At 38.7% G+C, this 16513-nt stretch overlaps 1 protein-coding gene across 1 annotated transcript in view; it reads right to left on the bottom strand.

Annotated features, from left to right (window-relative positions):
• DYNC1LI1 (dynein cytoplasmic 1 light intermediate chain 1) overlaps window positions 1-16513 on the bottom strand; it is a 37414-nt gene that overhangs the window by 5503 nt on the left and 15398 nt on the right. Inside the window, exons 3-9 of the mRNA XM_047875632.1 lie at window positions 10442-10558; window positions 9489-9719; window positions 6742-6911; window positions 5663-5756; window positions 3146-3281; window positions 2432-2543; window positions 177-236 (exon numbers count right to left, since the gene is read on the bottom strand). Coding sequence (XP_047731588.1) covers window positions 177-236; window positions 2432-2543; window positions 3146-3281; window positions 5663-5756; window positions 6742-6911; window positions 9489-9719; window positions 10442-10558 — 920 coding nt within the window. The remainder of the gene's footprint in view (window positions 1-176; window positions 237-2431; window positions 2544-3145; window positions 3282-5662; window positions 5757-6741; window positions 6912-9488; window positions 9720-10441; window positions 10559-16513) is intronic.

Here is a 16513-nt window from a genome sequence, read left to right as displayed (position 1 = left end):
CTAGGTTAGGCATTCAGCATGTATTGCTGTATTTAAAAAAAAAAAAAAAATACATATACACACACACACACACATATATATACACACACACATATATATATACACACACACATATATAATGAACAGTTTACCCATTAACCATACTAAATCTGCTTCTGATGTAATTTCATACCTACCTGTAGCTTCATAAGAAATACTTGGTCATCTTCTGCCACAATTTCCTTCTCATGTACAAACTGAAATGAGCAATGCATAAATGAGCAAGTCTAACATATTATGCTAAAATCATTAATCACATACTCTCTAGATTAGACTAATTAAAAAAAAAATTTAGGGGCGCCTGGGTGGCGCAGTCGGTTAAGCGTCCGACTTCAGCCAGGTCACGATCTCGCGGTCCCGGAGTTCGAGCCCCGCGTCAGGCTCTGGGCTGATGGCTCGGAGCCTGGAGCCTGTTTCCGATTCTGTGTCTCCCTCTCTCTCTGCCCCTCCCCCGTTCATGCTCTGTCTCTCTCTGTCCCAAAAATAAACGTTGAAAAAAAAAATTAAAAAAAAAAAATTCAGTATAAACGTTACCTACATTTACACGAGTGAGCTGCCCTGCCCCAGCCCCTACAGTGCAGCTGGCCAGTAACTACCTGCAACAGTAAGAATGTTCCTGTCTCTGTGCTGTCCAATGTAGCCACCAGTTACCTGTAGCTACTGAGCACTTCAAGTGTGGCTGTGACGGAGGTACTGAAATTCTAATTTTACTTAGTTTCACCTAATATGTATTTAAAGGCCATACGTGACTAGTAGCTACTGTATCAGGACAGCACAACCTTACAGTCATAGGTATGTTAATCATGCTTATAAAATATGCTAACCAACAGTTTGGTGTTTTAAGAGGGTCACTAATATCCCAGTTGAGTGAAAAGCAACTTGCCCCTGGTTTCTCTGAAACAAAAACATAATGACTTTTCTACCTGCTGAATAATTACGCAAAAAGCAGCAGCAAGTATCTCCTGCCTCCTACTATTGCTATACAATGCATACCATGGTCTATTTTCCACCCAGCAGTCAGAGTGATCCTTTCAAAAGGTTAAGCAGATTACATCACTCCTCTGCTCAACCCCCACCTCCGATCGCATCCCACTCAGAATGAAATCCAAAGTCCTGACTCCAGCCAAATGAGAAGACCCTACAAGATCCTAACACTGCTTCCCACCTCCTACCACTCTGGCCCTCCTCTTCACTCTTTTCCAGCCTCTCTGCCCTCCTCACCTACTTCTGCCTTGAGGCACGTGCACTTTCGGCTTCCTTTGTACACAGCATTCTCCCCTCTTATCAGAGACATTCCCTGAACTTCCCACAACAGCTCGCTTCCCCACCCCACTGTTCTCACTCCCTCTCCCCTTACTTGGCTTTACTGCCACAGGACTTATCAGCACTTGAGAACTGACAGGTGCATGGATTTACTATCGCATGCCATTTGGCACCTCGTACCTCAACAGTGGCTCAGTAAATATTTGTGGGGTGAATAAAAACAACTTACAGCACAGTTCTGTTGGTCAAAGAGAGAATGGGAAAAACCGTTGCTTTTTTCCCCCACCTTGATGTGGGCATTTCTTTTAATAGACATTCAAACCAAATACCATGCCAATTGATTTTTCATTTATCATTACTTTTCTTATTTCTAATTACCCACAAAGAGAAGACAGATACTCAATATCAATACTTGGACTTTTAAGAAAGAATCTCATTATATATTAAATCAAAATTATTTTTCCTGAAGCATGTCCAAGTAAGTCACTGAGAAATACTGTAAGTAAATACTTGTTTTTATACAACTTTCCAGAAACACCTGTAATATCTAAGAATAGAACATCACATATTGCTTCACACGAAATCAAAATATGTGAAAGAAAGTACTTTCTAGAAGCAGATTTAATAGTCATACAAATGACATGTAACAGTTAAGACTAAGCCAGAAACTCCTGGACAGTTGTGGGCTAGCACAGGTAACTAATGGCTACAGAGAAGATCCCATGACTGCCTCAACAACTAGAAGCTAATAAAGTTATCCTACCAATGTCTGCTCGACTCCTGGCTGCCTTCTAGGTTGGAGGCTCACAGCATCAACCTATTCAAACTTTTCAAGATCCACATACTCACTACTCACACCAATCCATGATTTCCATTAGAATGTGGAATCTGCACTAGTATTTTTAATATGCCAAAGGCTCAGTAAGAATTCTGTAACTGAATAGCTGATTTATGTTTTGATAACACAGATCTTTATTTTGAACTGAACATTAGAAATACCCACATTATACTTAGAAACCCTCTTGACAGGAAAGGACCCCCTTACCTTTCTATCTATAATCTTAAAATTACGGACTCCCCCCTTTGGTTTAAAAGGCTAAATATTGAGACTTTATACTAAAACTGTTACCTTTCGGACAGGTGGTTTGGTTATAATGTCTTCAAAATTATCTTCTGCTTTCAATGTTTGAAAATTTTCATGTAATATTCCTATTTTCTTATCGTTATCCCACCCTGCTGGGCTGGAAAGAAATGCACATGACAAATCTCAAGCATGCACATATATATATACATATATAGTCATTCATTAAATCCACGATCATATTAAAGGGAACAAATCTGACCAATTATGAAAAATTAATCGGCTTTTTATTGTCATGCTCAAGCTATAGTTTACTACTTTTTACCTAAAAAGGTTCTCCATCTTCCTGATTTTAAAAACGCAGTTTTGTTGCTGTTTTTTTTTTTTGGGGGGGGGGGTCTGCTTAATTATTATTCTCTTTCAATGTATTCACAGAACTTTTTAAAAGCATGTCTAGATTATATACTGGCTCCTTTATTTATCAAAACCAATCAAAGAGTAAGTAAGTATACTGACATACGCACTCAACAGTTTAGCTATATATAATAGCAAGGCCTTTGGAAAAGACTCAGGCCAGCAGTAATTCTCAAAGGCAAAGATAAATAGATCAAGATGGGTTATAAATAAAACAATCTAGGAACAAATTCTCATCTACTCATCATGGAAAGGTCTACTGGTTTCACTCAAAACTGAAAACGAGGATTCACCATCAAATTGCAGCAATAACACATGATAAAATAATATATTTAAAAGTATACTTACATAAATACTGCATCTTTTTCCACAACAACAGCAGGAATCTTATAGGGAAATCCATACAGTTTCTGAACGATATATTTATATACTAAATCTATATTTTTGTTTTCTTTTACTGAAGTGTAAATAAGTGCTGCACCATCTGAATAATTCCATTAAAGAAATTTTTGGACAAACTCCATGAACAGGTGCCATAAAATTCTGTGTTCTCAGCTGAACATTTGCATTTATATGCATATTAGTTTCAAAAATAACTCCCAGAGATACATTATACGGTAGTCAAGAATTTCAAAAGTATAAAAAAAAAATTTCTAAAGTGTAAAATACATACAGACTAAAATGCAAATAAAACAATCTTTACACAATCGACTTGATTTAGGGGGGCAAAAATCTCCTTAAGCCAAGAAAGTACAGGTAAATTGATTAATATTGACATTACTACTATCTCTGCATTTAAAGCAAGAGAAGAGGTATTGGTTTTGTTTTTAACCTTCCTAAACTTCATGAAGGATGGATATTACTTATCAACGACTGTTTGGCTTGCATTTTTCGAAAAGATGGTTTGTGCTAGTGTGTCTTATGGTTTTCACTAGTCCCGGGAATTAGGACTTTAGGGACAAAGTTCAGAAGACCTACTAAGGAGAAAAGACGAACCAATAGGTACCACCAAGAAACTTTCAGGAATGACTCAAGGAAAACAGATTTCATGACCAAAATTTGAGGTAATACAACCTCACGAGGATGTATTAATCAAAGCAGACCCTAACTTCAACCTTTTATCCAAATGATACAGTAGATCCCAAGATCAAGAAAGGCCTGTGGAAAAGGGGGTAATGTGACTACTGACAGATGATATGGTTAGAATGGCTATCAGAAATTCTATGGCCACAGCTAAGGACCATGCTCTAACACCGGCCACTGTGCCCCAAGAGAGATGATAACTTAGACCAAGAGGAGATGCTGGGAATAGTTGAACTTCTACTTCTGAACTGGAAGACTCGTATTTTCTAGTGCATGAACCGAAGGTTATGAATCTAATAGTACTGCTAAAAATGACTTGTTATAAAACTTGGTAGAAACAAACATCCTAACCTTAAGTAAAAGCTTAACTGTGTGAACTTTTCATTAATGATCTCTCATGAGAACCGATTTATGAATGCAAAAATTTGCATTGCAATTAACATTTAAAAAAATTAAGATGATTTTGAACTGTTGCCTTCATGCGTGCATACACATGCACCTCACTATCTTGAAGTGATTTCTCACAGTTTGAATTTTTAAATTTTTATTATTTATTTGTTTTTTTAATGTTTGTTTTTGAGAGACAGAGCATGAGCAGGGGAGGGACAGAGAGAGAGAGAGAGAGAGAGAGACAGACAGACAGACAGACACAGCATCCGAAGCAGGCTCCAGGCTCTAAGCTGTCAGCATAGAGCCCAATGCAGGGCTTGAACCCAGAAACTATGAGATCATGACCTGAGCCAAAGTCCGATGCTCAACTGACTGAGCCACCCAGTGCCTCTTTTTTTTTTTTTTTTTTTTTTTTTTTAAATCAATGGGCTCTACTAAAGGTCTGTGATTATTTTAGTGGACAGTCTCCTTCCTGATTACATACCTGCATGTATATTTTCAAGAACAGCATTAAATAAATATTTAAAGAGACTACGACTTCTTAAATTTGCTAATCTTCAATAACAAAGTTTTTAAAACACTCTTTATGTAAACAAATGCCCTTTAATTCAACCCAAGTCAACCATTATGTGACAGGAGAAAAGAAAGGGCCGCGGAGAGACAAAGGACTGAGGGGAAAGTGCCAGTGTCAAGTGACCTCACAGCTCTCCTCAGTGCACGCAAGCTGTGACCACGGTTTCAACAGCAAATTCTCCTAAAAGCATTCATGTACAACCCTCATTTTATCCTTCTTTTGCTGGTGTCTGTTATTCAGTGGCTCCTCTAATCCTTGCAACCTAGACAAGATTCCTCACAGGTTTCCTAACACTGTGATTATCAAAATCTCCCAGAAAGCTTTTTAGAAGTACAGATTGTTCAGCCTCACCCTGAAATGTCCCAATTAGGCAAGCCTTAGCTGGCACAGCTAGATTTAGAAACCACTGCTTTAGACTATGTGTGGAGATGGTAACACATTGAACATATTAAAAATGAGAACACAAACCTGAATATTGATCTTGCCCCACCGCCACTCCCGATAAATGAACCCTGCTTTGTAATCAGAACGTTTTCAATGCCAGTTCATTAGAATTTTCCACAAAAGACTAATAGTTATTTTTCTTAAGCACAGTACTTTAAAACACAGCAAACCAAAGTTAATAGATTTCAACACTTGCTTTTATAGCTCAAAATACCCAGCTATAAATGATTTGGGAGCTAAAATGAAATTCCTAACCAGAGCAGGAGGAAAAAAGCTTATGGAATTTCTGAGGTCCATCAATTTAATTCCCTTAACTGAAATAAGCAAACAAACAGGAAAGGTACACTGCACCAATCAATGTAGTAAAAGGATACACTGTAAACAAAACTTCCGGATATGTGACTGAATAAAATCAAAATGTTCATCTCTGTAGTCATGTTCTTTCTCCAATACACTAATGGCATCACACTGTGGAGAAAATAATTAAAAGAAAAAAACCCCAATAATAACAGCATTAACTTTAAATAATCAAAGTTAAATATAATGATTTAGATAGTTCAGTTTTGGGTGGGGGAATATCACAAAACTATCACACTGATATGGTGACCATCAAAATATCAGAACATCAATTACTCCTGTCTAAGATTCTTTCAGGTGGAGATAAGACTAAGGAATCATTTTATTTCTTTAAAAAGTATTAATGTCCATGTTATATTGAATGTGGCAAAAATACCAAAGAGAAAGTTTTAGTACATAGAGAATGAAGACTCACAGGACAAACAAATGGATGCTCATACTTGCTGACTCAACTACTTATGACCTAAACGAAGTTTTTAAGATCGAAAATCTATTCTAGCTCTATAAAACATTCTTTATATCCAGGGAGTCTGTACATTTCCCTATTCCCCTCTTTGATTTATTCTGAAGTGTATAAAGTGACAGAACTAGTTAACAGAATTTTGATAATAGCAATCCTATCACAACCTCTTTAGTAAATAAATAAAAAACTCTTGATAACTGCATATCAACTTTACATAATGAGTGGTGGCAGACATTGAAGTTGATTTTAAGTACATAATCTTCTGATATTAGGATATCAGTGTATCACAATGTAATGTGGAAAAATATTTTATAAAAATTAATAGTGAAGTTATCATCTTACCTGTATTATTTCTACTCAACTTACTGTACAACGAAGTCTAATTGAAATTAAGAATATGAAATTCAATCACAAGCAGAGTATGTGAAGTAACATTTTCTTTCAAAGGCACTATGATTAAGATCACAAAATCAACATGTGATTATCATTCCATATTTTAAACTATTATTTCTATTTGTTAAGAAAAATTATCTATGAAAGCTAATGTGCCAACTCCAAAAGAAGGCTGGAAAACAAAATGGTTGTTCATCCACGGTTAATACCAGTAGTAGAATCTCTAGGAAGGAAGCTAACCTTTGTGCAAACTACTAGTACTGGGATGCCCAAGTTATGTGTAAGTGTGTCCGCACCCAGAGGTAAAACCACACTGTCGTCTTTATCTTCCTGTGACCCGGTATTTCTTCTCTGAGGAGAGGCTGGAAAATCTTCTCCCGGCTCTACATATTCTTGGAAGTCTCTAATCACTGAAAATCAAAGTAAATAATTTAATACATGGTTTAGAAATTGCTTTATTTCAGCAGGTAGCTTTTTCTGCCATAATCTAAATACGTATTTTATGAGAGTTTGTATTTAGTGTTATGTAAGTGAAGAAACAAGAAGGGTTTGAGAAATCTGTTTCAAAGACAGAACAGAAACACCAGACTCACATTAATTATGAGGAGGCAGAGTACAACAACTGAGTAGGCTCCAAAGAGTAGGGTTCAATGTAAGCTGGTTCTGTCTGGGCAAATTACTTTGGGCAAGTCACACTCTAGCTTTGCCTCTCTATATTCTCTAATTCACAAAGGTCACTGAAAGGATAAAAAAATGGGTGTGCATGTGTGTGGGGGGTGCTCCACAATTTAAAAGACCTAGATGACTTTATTTTATTTTTTTATTAAAAAAAATTTTTTAAATGTTTATTTATTACTGAGAGACAAAGACAGAGCGCAAGCAGGGGAGGGGCAGAGAGGGAGACACAATCCAAAGCAGGGTCCAGGCTCTGAGCTGTCAGCACAGAGCCCGACGCGGGGCTTGAACCCACGGACCATGTGATCATGACCTGAGCCGAAGTCAGATGCTTAACTGACTGAGCCACCCAGGCGCCCCTAGATGACTTTCTAATATTACTTTCCTTTCTCTAAAGCTCTTTACTCAGGTCTTCTCCTTTTCACCTAGGTACAATCTTGGGCCATATTCATTCTGTAACCCTGGTAAAAATTAATGATATTACCAGCGCTGATAAATTTTTAGAACTCATTTGCAAGACTGTCACAACCTTCACTTAACAAAAATTCAATGTAAATGTATTAAGAACCTTAACAATGTATACTTTGACTCAGTGATTACTCTTTAAGGAATTCTCAAGGAAATAATCAGTGATACAGGATTTCTATATAAGGCTGCTTTCCATGTTTAAAAGCAAAATAACAAATCTGGAAACAAATGATTCACAGCATAGGATTAAAACTGTATATGAGGGAATTCTTTTTAAATTTTTCTTAATTTTTATTTTTGAGAGAGAGAGAGAGAGAGAGTGCACGAGCAGGGGAGAGGGGCAGAGGGAGAGAGAGAAAATCTCAACCAGGCTCCATGCTTGTGCAGAGCCCAACGCGAGGCTCGATTCCATGACCGTGGGATCATGATCTGAGCCCAAATCAAGAGTCTGATGCTCAACCGACTGAGCCCCCAAGCACCCCATGTATATGAGGGAATTCTATACAGAATCATAAAGAAGAAAATGGTCTTAAACTTACATGGGGTCAAGGAAGAGGGAACCTTGAATAGTTGAGTACAGTTCCTTCAAGAACACAGGGGCATGCATACAACCTTAGCAGACCTGGTAGCTATTACCCGTCAAATCAAAGGGTGAAATCTAACAGTGTTAGATTTTTTTAGCATATACCAGAGTAACTGATTCAGTAGTCCGGGGTGGGGCCCAAGAATGTGTATTTCTGACAAACTCCCAGCTGTACTGATACTGATGCTGCTGGTCCTGGGACCACAAACTGAGAACCACTACCATAGTATAAACTTAGCAGGGAAAAAAAAGACCTATAGGCAATGGCCAAACAGGGAAAGAGAGGTACAGATTAAAAGCAGTTAGACATCTTTTTCAGGAATTTAGGACACAGATTCTCCTAAGTCTCTACTATTTCCTTGCATATAAATTCCAGTAAGCTGTTAATCTTCTTCTAAAAATTATTATCAGTCAACAATAACAAAGAAAAGCAGATTCCATCTGCATATTTTCTTAAGCAAAGGCATTGGCAAATGAAGAACTCTCAATGAAATTAAGAACTGTGACAACTAACTTACAATTTGTTAGAGATAACCCTTGTTATCATAATTTATCTGAAAACTTCCAATTTACATGGGTATGTACAAAATATATACTTTGTAAATCATAAGACCAGTTTAACATTTTTATATTTACGTTGTTAACATTTTTGGGGCACATTTCATGTTGACAATGTTGATAAGAGTGCTTTATTTACCAAGAAATGAAACTGCTGAAAATAAACAGCTGATGAAAGATTCAAATCTTTTTAATCCTGAAAATCTACTTCCCAAATGAACATTTATGGCCCTTTGGCAAAGGAGAAAAGGCACCTCTACTAAGGAGTCTGCCATTATATATAGTACAGGTTTCCAATTTTTTTTTTTTTTTAATTTTTTTTTTCAACGTTTATTTATTTTTGGGACAGAGAGAGACAGAGCATGAACGGGGGAGGGGCAGAGAGAGAGGGAGACACAGAATCGGAAACAGGCTCCAGGCTCCGAGCCGTCAGCCCAGAGCCCGATGCGGGGCTCGAACTCACGGACCGCGAGATCGTGACCTGGCTGAAGTCGGACGCTTAACTGACTGCGCCACCCAGGCGCCCCACAGGTTTCCAATTTAAAACTACATTAAAACCTAGCACATCAAATTAAATTTCAAAAACAGTAGTCACATTATGTTTCCTTCATTGAATCTTACTCAAAGTCAAAAATTGCTAACAATTACAATAGCTAGGATATCAGGTGTTTGAAATCTATATTCGTATTTCTAGACTACTCACACTTTTGTTCCATTTCTTTCATTTCTTCAGGAGGAATTTTCAACTTGTCAATATGTTCTCTAATAACACTTGCCCATTTCTGTAAAGAATCCAAAGCAGTCCAAGGCTTTGACATATCAACAACCAGCATAACTAGAGTGTCCTTCAGAGAAATGGCATCCAGTGAAAATTTCAGGAGGCCCTTGTGATACAGGTCTCCATCTAAGATCCATACATTACATCTTGTTTGATCTATAAGAGACAAAAAAAGTTACCAAGGCAACTGGATTAAGTTATGTCATTATCCAACTAACAATACTACTTGGTATTCTAGGGCATCTCCACAAAGGATGGCTCCTTTGACAAGGTTCAACTCCTTAGATCACATCTATCAATTTAATAAAGGCCTAACAAATTTTCAGGAAAATAATCTAACTGCCAACACAAAACACCAGCAGCCTCTACTTCTTGTTTCTCAGTCCCAAATCACAGGCTGAATAACATGTTTCTATTCTTACCATCAGCATACAGAGCCATGCATGTACAAGATGTCATACACAAAAATGAGAAGGCATGTGATGTATACAAGAACAGCTGATCAGATTGAAAAAAGCTGGGAGGCAGATGACATTTTTTGTGTCAAAAATGAGCAGGTGAAAAGGGATTGGCAACACAACCATAGGATACTATTATTTCACTATTTGAGGGAAAATGAACTGAAAAATTGAGATTCTTGAAGGATGGCAAGGAAGCTACAGTCTGAACAACCAGAATATCTTAAGATGTTAAAAAAATACCACTAAAAGAATTCCAATCCCAAGCCAATAAAAGTTATGTCCACACATAAGTGTCATGACACAGCAGGACTCCTAGTAAAAGAGGACACACTAAGAAAAGTCAAAGACTAAAATGAGCAGGCAGTGCAACCTCAGAAAGGCCTCAGGAAACTTGGTTTACATACAAATGACACTCACCATCTCGGTCTTCATCGTGAACATTGAAGTACAAATATTCCAATCCTCTTCCTTTCTTATACTCTTCTATTCCCTGAATTTTTCTTATTAAGCTTGTTTTTCCAGCTCCATCTTCACCTGTAAAAAAGGACAATCCTTTTTAATTATAATACGGATTATTTAAGGATGCTTTTTAGTGTCAAGTGAAAAACCCAACTGGCACTAGCTTCAACCAAAAGGGTAATTTGATGAAAGATATCTAGGTAACTATAAAGTTGAAGATGCTGACTTCCCCTCCTGGATTCTTTGTCCTGGTGTCTCTGCCCTTCCTTTTAAGTCTAGTTCTATCCTATTATAAATGGTTTCCTCTGTGGGTATTTTTCACGAAGTTCAACTTTTATGTCATCCCAGTTTAATCTAAAAGGAACAAAAGACTCTCTCTATTGGCTTTCAGTCTGAAGAATCTCAGGTAAAGACTCTTAACTGGCCCAGTTTGGGTCATGTGCCCACCCATGGCCCACTCATGGAGGATGGAAGATGCATCAAAATTGACCAGGCGGGGAATTGTGGCTATAGCCTCACCAAAACCATGAAGTCGTAAGAAATATTAATAAGGGAGGGGTAGAGGTAGTAAACTGAATAAGAATAAGGGTATAGGGAACGTAGAACAGACAAAAATAAAATGTAGACTGAAAAAATATTAATAGCAAAAACACAAGAAACAGCAAGTATTGGTAAGGATGTAGAAAAAAAGTAACCCTCATGCACTGTGGGTGGGAATGCAAACTGGTACAGCCATTGTAGAAAACAGTATGGAGGTTCCTCAAAAGCTTAAGATGGAACTACCCTACCGTCCAGTAATCACACTATGGGGTATTTACCCCAAAATACAAAAACACTAATTCAAAGGGATACATGCACCCTTAGGTTTATTGCAGCATTATTTACAATAGCCAAATTATGGAGGTGGCTCAAGTGACCATCGATAGATGAATGGATAAAGATGTGATGTGTATGTATATAATTCAGCCATAAAAAGGAATGAAATCTTGCCATTTGCAACAACATGGATGGAGGCTGGAGTATAATGCTAAGTGAAAAAAGTCATAGACAAATACTGTATGATTTCATTCACACGTGGAATTTAAGAAAGAAAACAAACGAGCAAAGAAAAAAAACAGAGAGACAAACCAAGAAACAGACTCTTAACCACAGAGAACAAATGGTTCTGATGGTTACCAGAAGGGAGGAGGTGGGGGATGGGTGAAATAGGTGATGGAAATAAGAGTACATGCATCATAACAAGCACTGAGTAATGTATAAAACTGCTGAATCAGTATATGGTACACCCGAAACTAATATAACATTGTTATGTTAATGATAGTGGAATTAAAACAAACAACGTAAAGGGTGCCTGGGTGGCTCAGCGGATTAAGCATCTGACTCAATTTCGCCTCAGGTACATGATGATCTCATGGTTCGTGGGATTGAGTCCCATGTTGGGTTCTGCACTGACAGCACAGAGCCTGCTTGGGATTCTCTCTTTGCCCCTCCCCCGCTTGCACGCCCTCTCTCACTCTCTCTCAAAATAAATTAACATTTAAAAAAATAAAAAAATAATGGACTTAATAGAAATATTAGTAGCAAGAAATTATGTGACTTAAACTTGACAAAAGTTTAAAGACTTTAAAACTAGGCTGGCTACGATTTGATGTTTTGGTGAAGATTTTTTAATATCATAAATCTATTTAAATACTACATATTACCATCTCATGGACTTATTTTTTTTAAATTTTTTTAACGTTTATTTACTTTTGAGAGATGGAGAGAGAAACAGAGTGTGAGTTGGAGAGGGGCAGGGAGAGAGAAGGAGACACAGACTCCAAAGCAGGCTCCAGGCTCAGCTGTCAGCACAGAGCACGACGCGGGGCTCAAACTCATGGACCGCAAAATCATGACCTGAGCCAAAGTCGGACGCTTAACTGACAGAGCCACCCAGGTGCCCCATGAACTTGTCTCGTTATTAGCCGTATCATGTTAATAGTACTCATAAATGTGAGTTTCTTACATCTAAGGACTTATTCCTGGAGAACATTCATGAGTTCTTTGAAAATTTAAAAATTGTTTTCATGTTAAACTTAAAAAAACTATATAAGTCTTGGACCTTCTGAATGACCATCTTTATATCTAAGTGTTGCCACAGACTGCAGTAGTCACTTCTGCATAGGTGTTTATAATCCTACTGGTGACAAGCTGAGGCCAAGTAATGCAGACAGAACAGAGACAAGACACACAGACCTGTCAAACTTAAAGTATCCTAGAGTAGATAATACTATATTCAACTGAACTGGCAAGACTGGTTCTTTTTATGAACTATTTTCCAACACTTCATAGCAAAAACTGTCACCTTAAAAAGGCAATGAAGAACTTGTCATTAAATGGGTACTTCTTTTTCAGCACTATTTTTGCAGTACTATTAAAATGGTCCGTCAAAATAACAGACTGGATTGAAAATAGTAATATCTATGATAATGCCAATGATTATACCCATGATGATCCATCATGCTTAAATGGAAATAATAAAGTTAACCAGTAAAAAAGAGAATATATAAATACTTCTACTATTAAACCTAACACTGGCATTTAATTTCTGCAGAAAATTTGTTATACTGATTGCTAATTTGAATTTTATCAATTCATTTCACTGGACTAATCGTTCTCAAAAATGTACCAGACTCACCGGGGGCTTATTAAACACACATTGCTGGGCTTCCCCTCCTGGGTTTCTGATTCAGTAAGTTTGGGGTGGGGTCCAACAATCTGCATTTCTAACGAGCAACCAGTGCTGCTGATGCTGCTAGTGTGGGAACCACACTCCGAGGAACCACTCCATTAGACATTTACTACATTAAGCACCAGGAGTACAAAGATCCTTATGTCAAAGTCACTGTCCTCTAGGAGGCTGACAAACTGGAGAGGGAAAACAAATAGATGATTTCAAGATACTGTCATTAGGTCTATACTGGAGATACGCAACAACCAGGAGGCCAGCCCTAAGGGAATATCCTCGTCTTGCCTGGAAGTCAGAAAGGACTTTGTAGAGGTGGCAGGTAACACCATAGCCAAGTCTTGTAGTATTAATGAGCCATGGACAGCTAATCATCCCAGGAAGTAAGGAGAGCATATACAGAGGCCTGGAGGCAAAGAAGTGTTTGTCCTTCTACAAAGCACAGATAATTTGAAGAATGTTAGGATGTGAGGGGAACAGAAGCCAGAAAGTGAGAACAAGTACAGAATGCCAGATCATGAAGGGCATCTTATGCCAGGCTGAGAAGGTCACACTTTATCCTGAAGGTAACAGGGAGCCACTGGCAGTAGTTAAGTATTTTAGAAAGACCTCTATGGCGACAGTATGGAAGACTGGCAAGTTTAGGAGTTTAGGAGACTAGGTAACTCGGTATTACTGGAGTCCTAGCAAGAAATGAGGTAGGCCTGAACTAAGGGTAATAGCGGTGGGGACAGCTGTACTCAAGGCAGACTTGGTTGGGAGCTGGCAGAGAGAGGAGGAGGAAGACACAGAAGTCAGAGAAGGCTCTCTCTCGTCACTGCTTCAGGAACATCGCCCTCTCCTACTCTACCACTCAACCTCTGAGGTGGCTGGTCCTGGGTCTTCCTTGCAGGCTGCTCTTCCATCCCTACCCAACGTTTGTACAATCCAGGGTTCCTTCCTCAGCCTTCTACTCTTCTCCCTCTGAATGTAATTCCAGGAGAAGCTCTGAAGACCACTTCAATACTCCCTATAATCTGGTGACCCATGGATTTCTTTCCAGCCTTAGCCTCTCCTGAACTGCCAACTGGTCATCAATACTTGGATGTCCCCTAATACCAGATATTTCATTTGTAAAGATCTTCTCCCATTTGATAGACTGCCTTTTAGTTTTGATGATTTCCTTCACTGTGTAGAAGCTTTTTATTTTGACATTTATTTTTGCTTTTACTTTCCTTGTCTCAGGAGACATATCTAGAAAAATGCTGCTACAGACGCTGTTAAAGAAATTACTGCCTGTGCTCTCTTCTAGGAATTTTATGGTTTCAGGTCTCACATTTAGGGCTCTAATCCACTTTGCATATGGTGTAAGAAGGTGGTCCAGTTTGCAGATAGCTGTCCAGTTTTCCCAATACCAGTTGTTGAAGAGACTGTCATTTTCCCCTTGTATATTTTTTCCTCCTTTCTTGAAGATTGACCAGATAATTGTGGGCTTATCTCTGGGTTTTCTATTCTATTCCCTTGATCTATGTGTCTATTTTGGTGCCAGTATCATATTGTTTTGATTACTACAGCCTTGTAATATAAGTTGAAGTCTGGAACTGTGGCACCTCCAGTTTTGGCTTTCTTTTTCATGACCACTTTGGCTATTTGAGGTCTTTTGTGGTTCCATATAAATTTTAGGACCGATGTTCTAGTTCTGTGAAAATGCTGTTGATATTACAAAGATGTAGTTTTGTGCTGTTATACACATCTTCTAATCACATTATTTGTTAGCGTTTTTTTTCTTTTTCTCCCTTTTTAGATCTTTAAGCATTTAACCCCTGGCCTCTGCCTGGTTGTCTTCTCACTATATAAACATGCTACTCAAAAGTGAACATTCACTAAATTCTTAGCACACTCCAATCCATTCCCCATCCTGCGGCTTGAGTGATCTTCCTGAAACAATTTCCTCATGCCACTTCTGCCTCTTAGGACCCTTCAGGGTATTCTAGTTAATAACATACGAAAGCTCAAATATTTAGAGTGAAGTAAACTAATATCAGGAACTTACTTTGTAATGCATAAAAAAGGGTGGAGCAATGAAACATTTATGTGATAAAGCAAATACAGTTAAATGTTAACGGTAGAATCTAGGTTTGGGTATATGACTATTCACTTCAAAATTCCTCCAACACGCTTGGAATTTCCATAGGATGTCAGAAAAAACCCTCAGGGTCCTCCTGCTGCCCTTAAAAAAAATTTTTTTTTTAACGTTTATTTATTTATTTTTTGGGACAGAGAGAGACAGAGCATGAACAGGGGAGGGGCAGAGAGAGAGGGAGACACAGAATCGGAAACAGGCTCCAGGCTCTGAGCCATGAGCCCAGAGCCTGATGCGGGGCTCGAACTCACGGACCGCGAGATCGTGACCTGGCTGAAGTCGGACACTTAACCAACTGCGCCACCCAGGCGCCCCCCCAAAAAATTTTTTTAATGTTTATTTTTAAGAGAGAGAGAGAGCACGCGACAGTGGGGGGAGGTGCAGAGAGAGGGGGAGAATCCAAAGCAGACTGCAGGCTCTGAGCTGTCAGCACAGAGCCCGATGCTGGGCTCGAACACACAGACTGCGAAATCGTGACCTGAGCCGGTCAGACACTTAACCAACTGAGCCACCCTGGCGCCCCTTCCCGCTGCCCTTGCAATAAAGCCCAATATTCCTTACAAAAGCCACTTAATTCTTCTGCTCCTCGCTATATCCCATATCCCACAACCCATATCTCCATTTCCCACAACCCACATGCTAGGCTCCAGGTCTTGCAGAGCCAGACAGGGTGCAGTCTCCCAACTCTGAGTCTTCACGCGTGCTGTCATTTCTTTCTGGAATATTCTTCCCTTTCCCTCACATCTGGGAGAACCCCAGCTTATCCTTCTGGTCTCCATTTAGTTTCCTCTAGGAAGCTTTCTTTGCCTCCACGAGTCTGGTTAAGCACTCTTCCTCATAGTCGCAAAAACACACTGCACACTTAAAGACACTTCAATGTAATGTGTCAGCTCATTTATGGGTTTCCTTCAGGGGAATGTCAGTCTGCCAAGTCTGTCCCCTTCATTCAACAAATACTCTTTGAGCAAGTTTTCTTAACAGTAAGCAGGATATAAAGCCCTTGCATTTAAGATTTAATTATCCTATTCTTTTTTTTTTAAGTTTTTAAAAATAAATTTTGAGAGAGAGAGAGCGAGGGCATGAGGAGGGTAGGGACAGAGAGAGAAAGAGAGAATCCCAAGCAGGCTCTGCGCTGACACAGGGCTTGATCTCATGAACTGAGCTGAAATCAAGAGTCCAACGC

Source organism: Prionailurus viverrinus, chromosome C2, assembly GCF_022837055.1.
Source record: "Prionailurus viverrinus isolate Anna chromosome C2, UM_Priviv_1.0, whole genome shotgun sequence".
NCBI lineage: Eukaryota > Metazoa > Chordata > Mammalia > Carnivora > Felidae > Prionailurus > Prionailurus viverrinus.
This window is presented reverse-complemented; position numbering and strand designations above follow the sequence as displayed.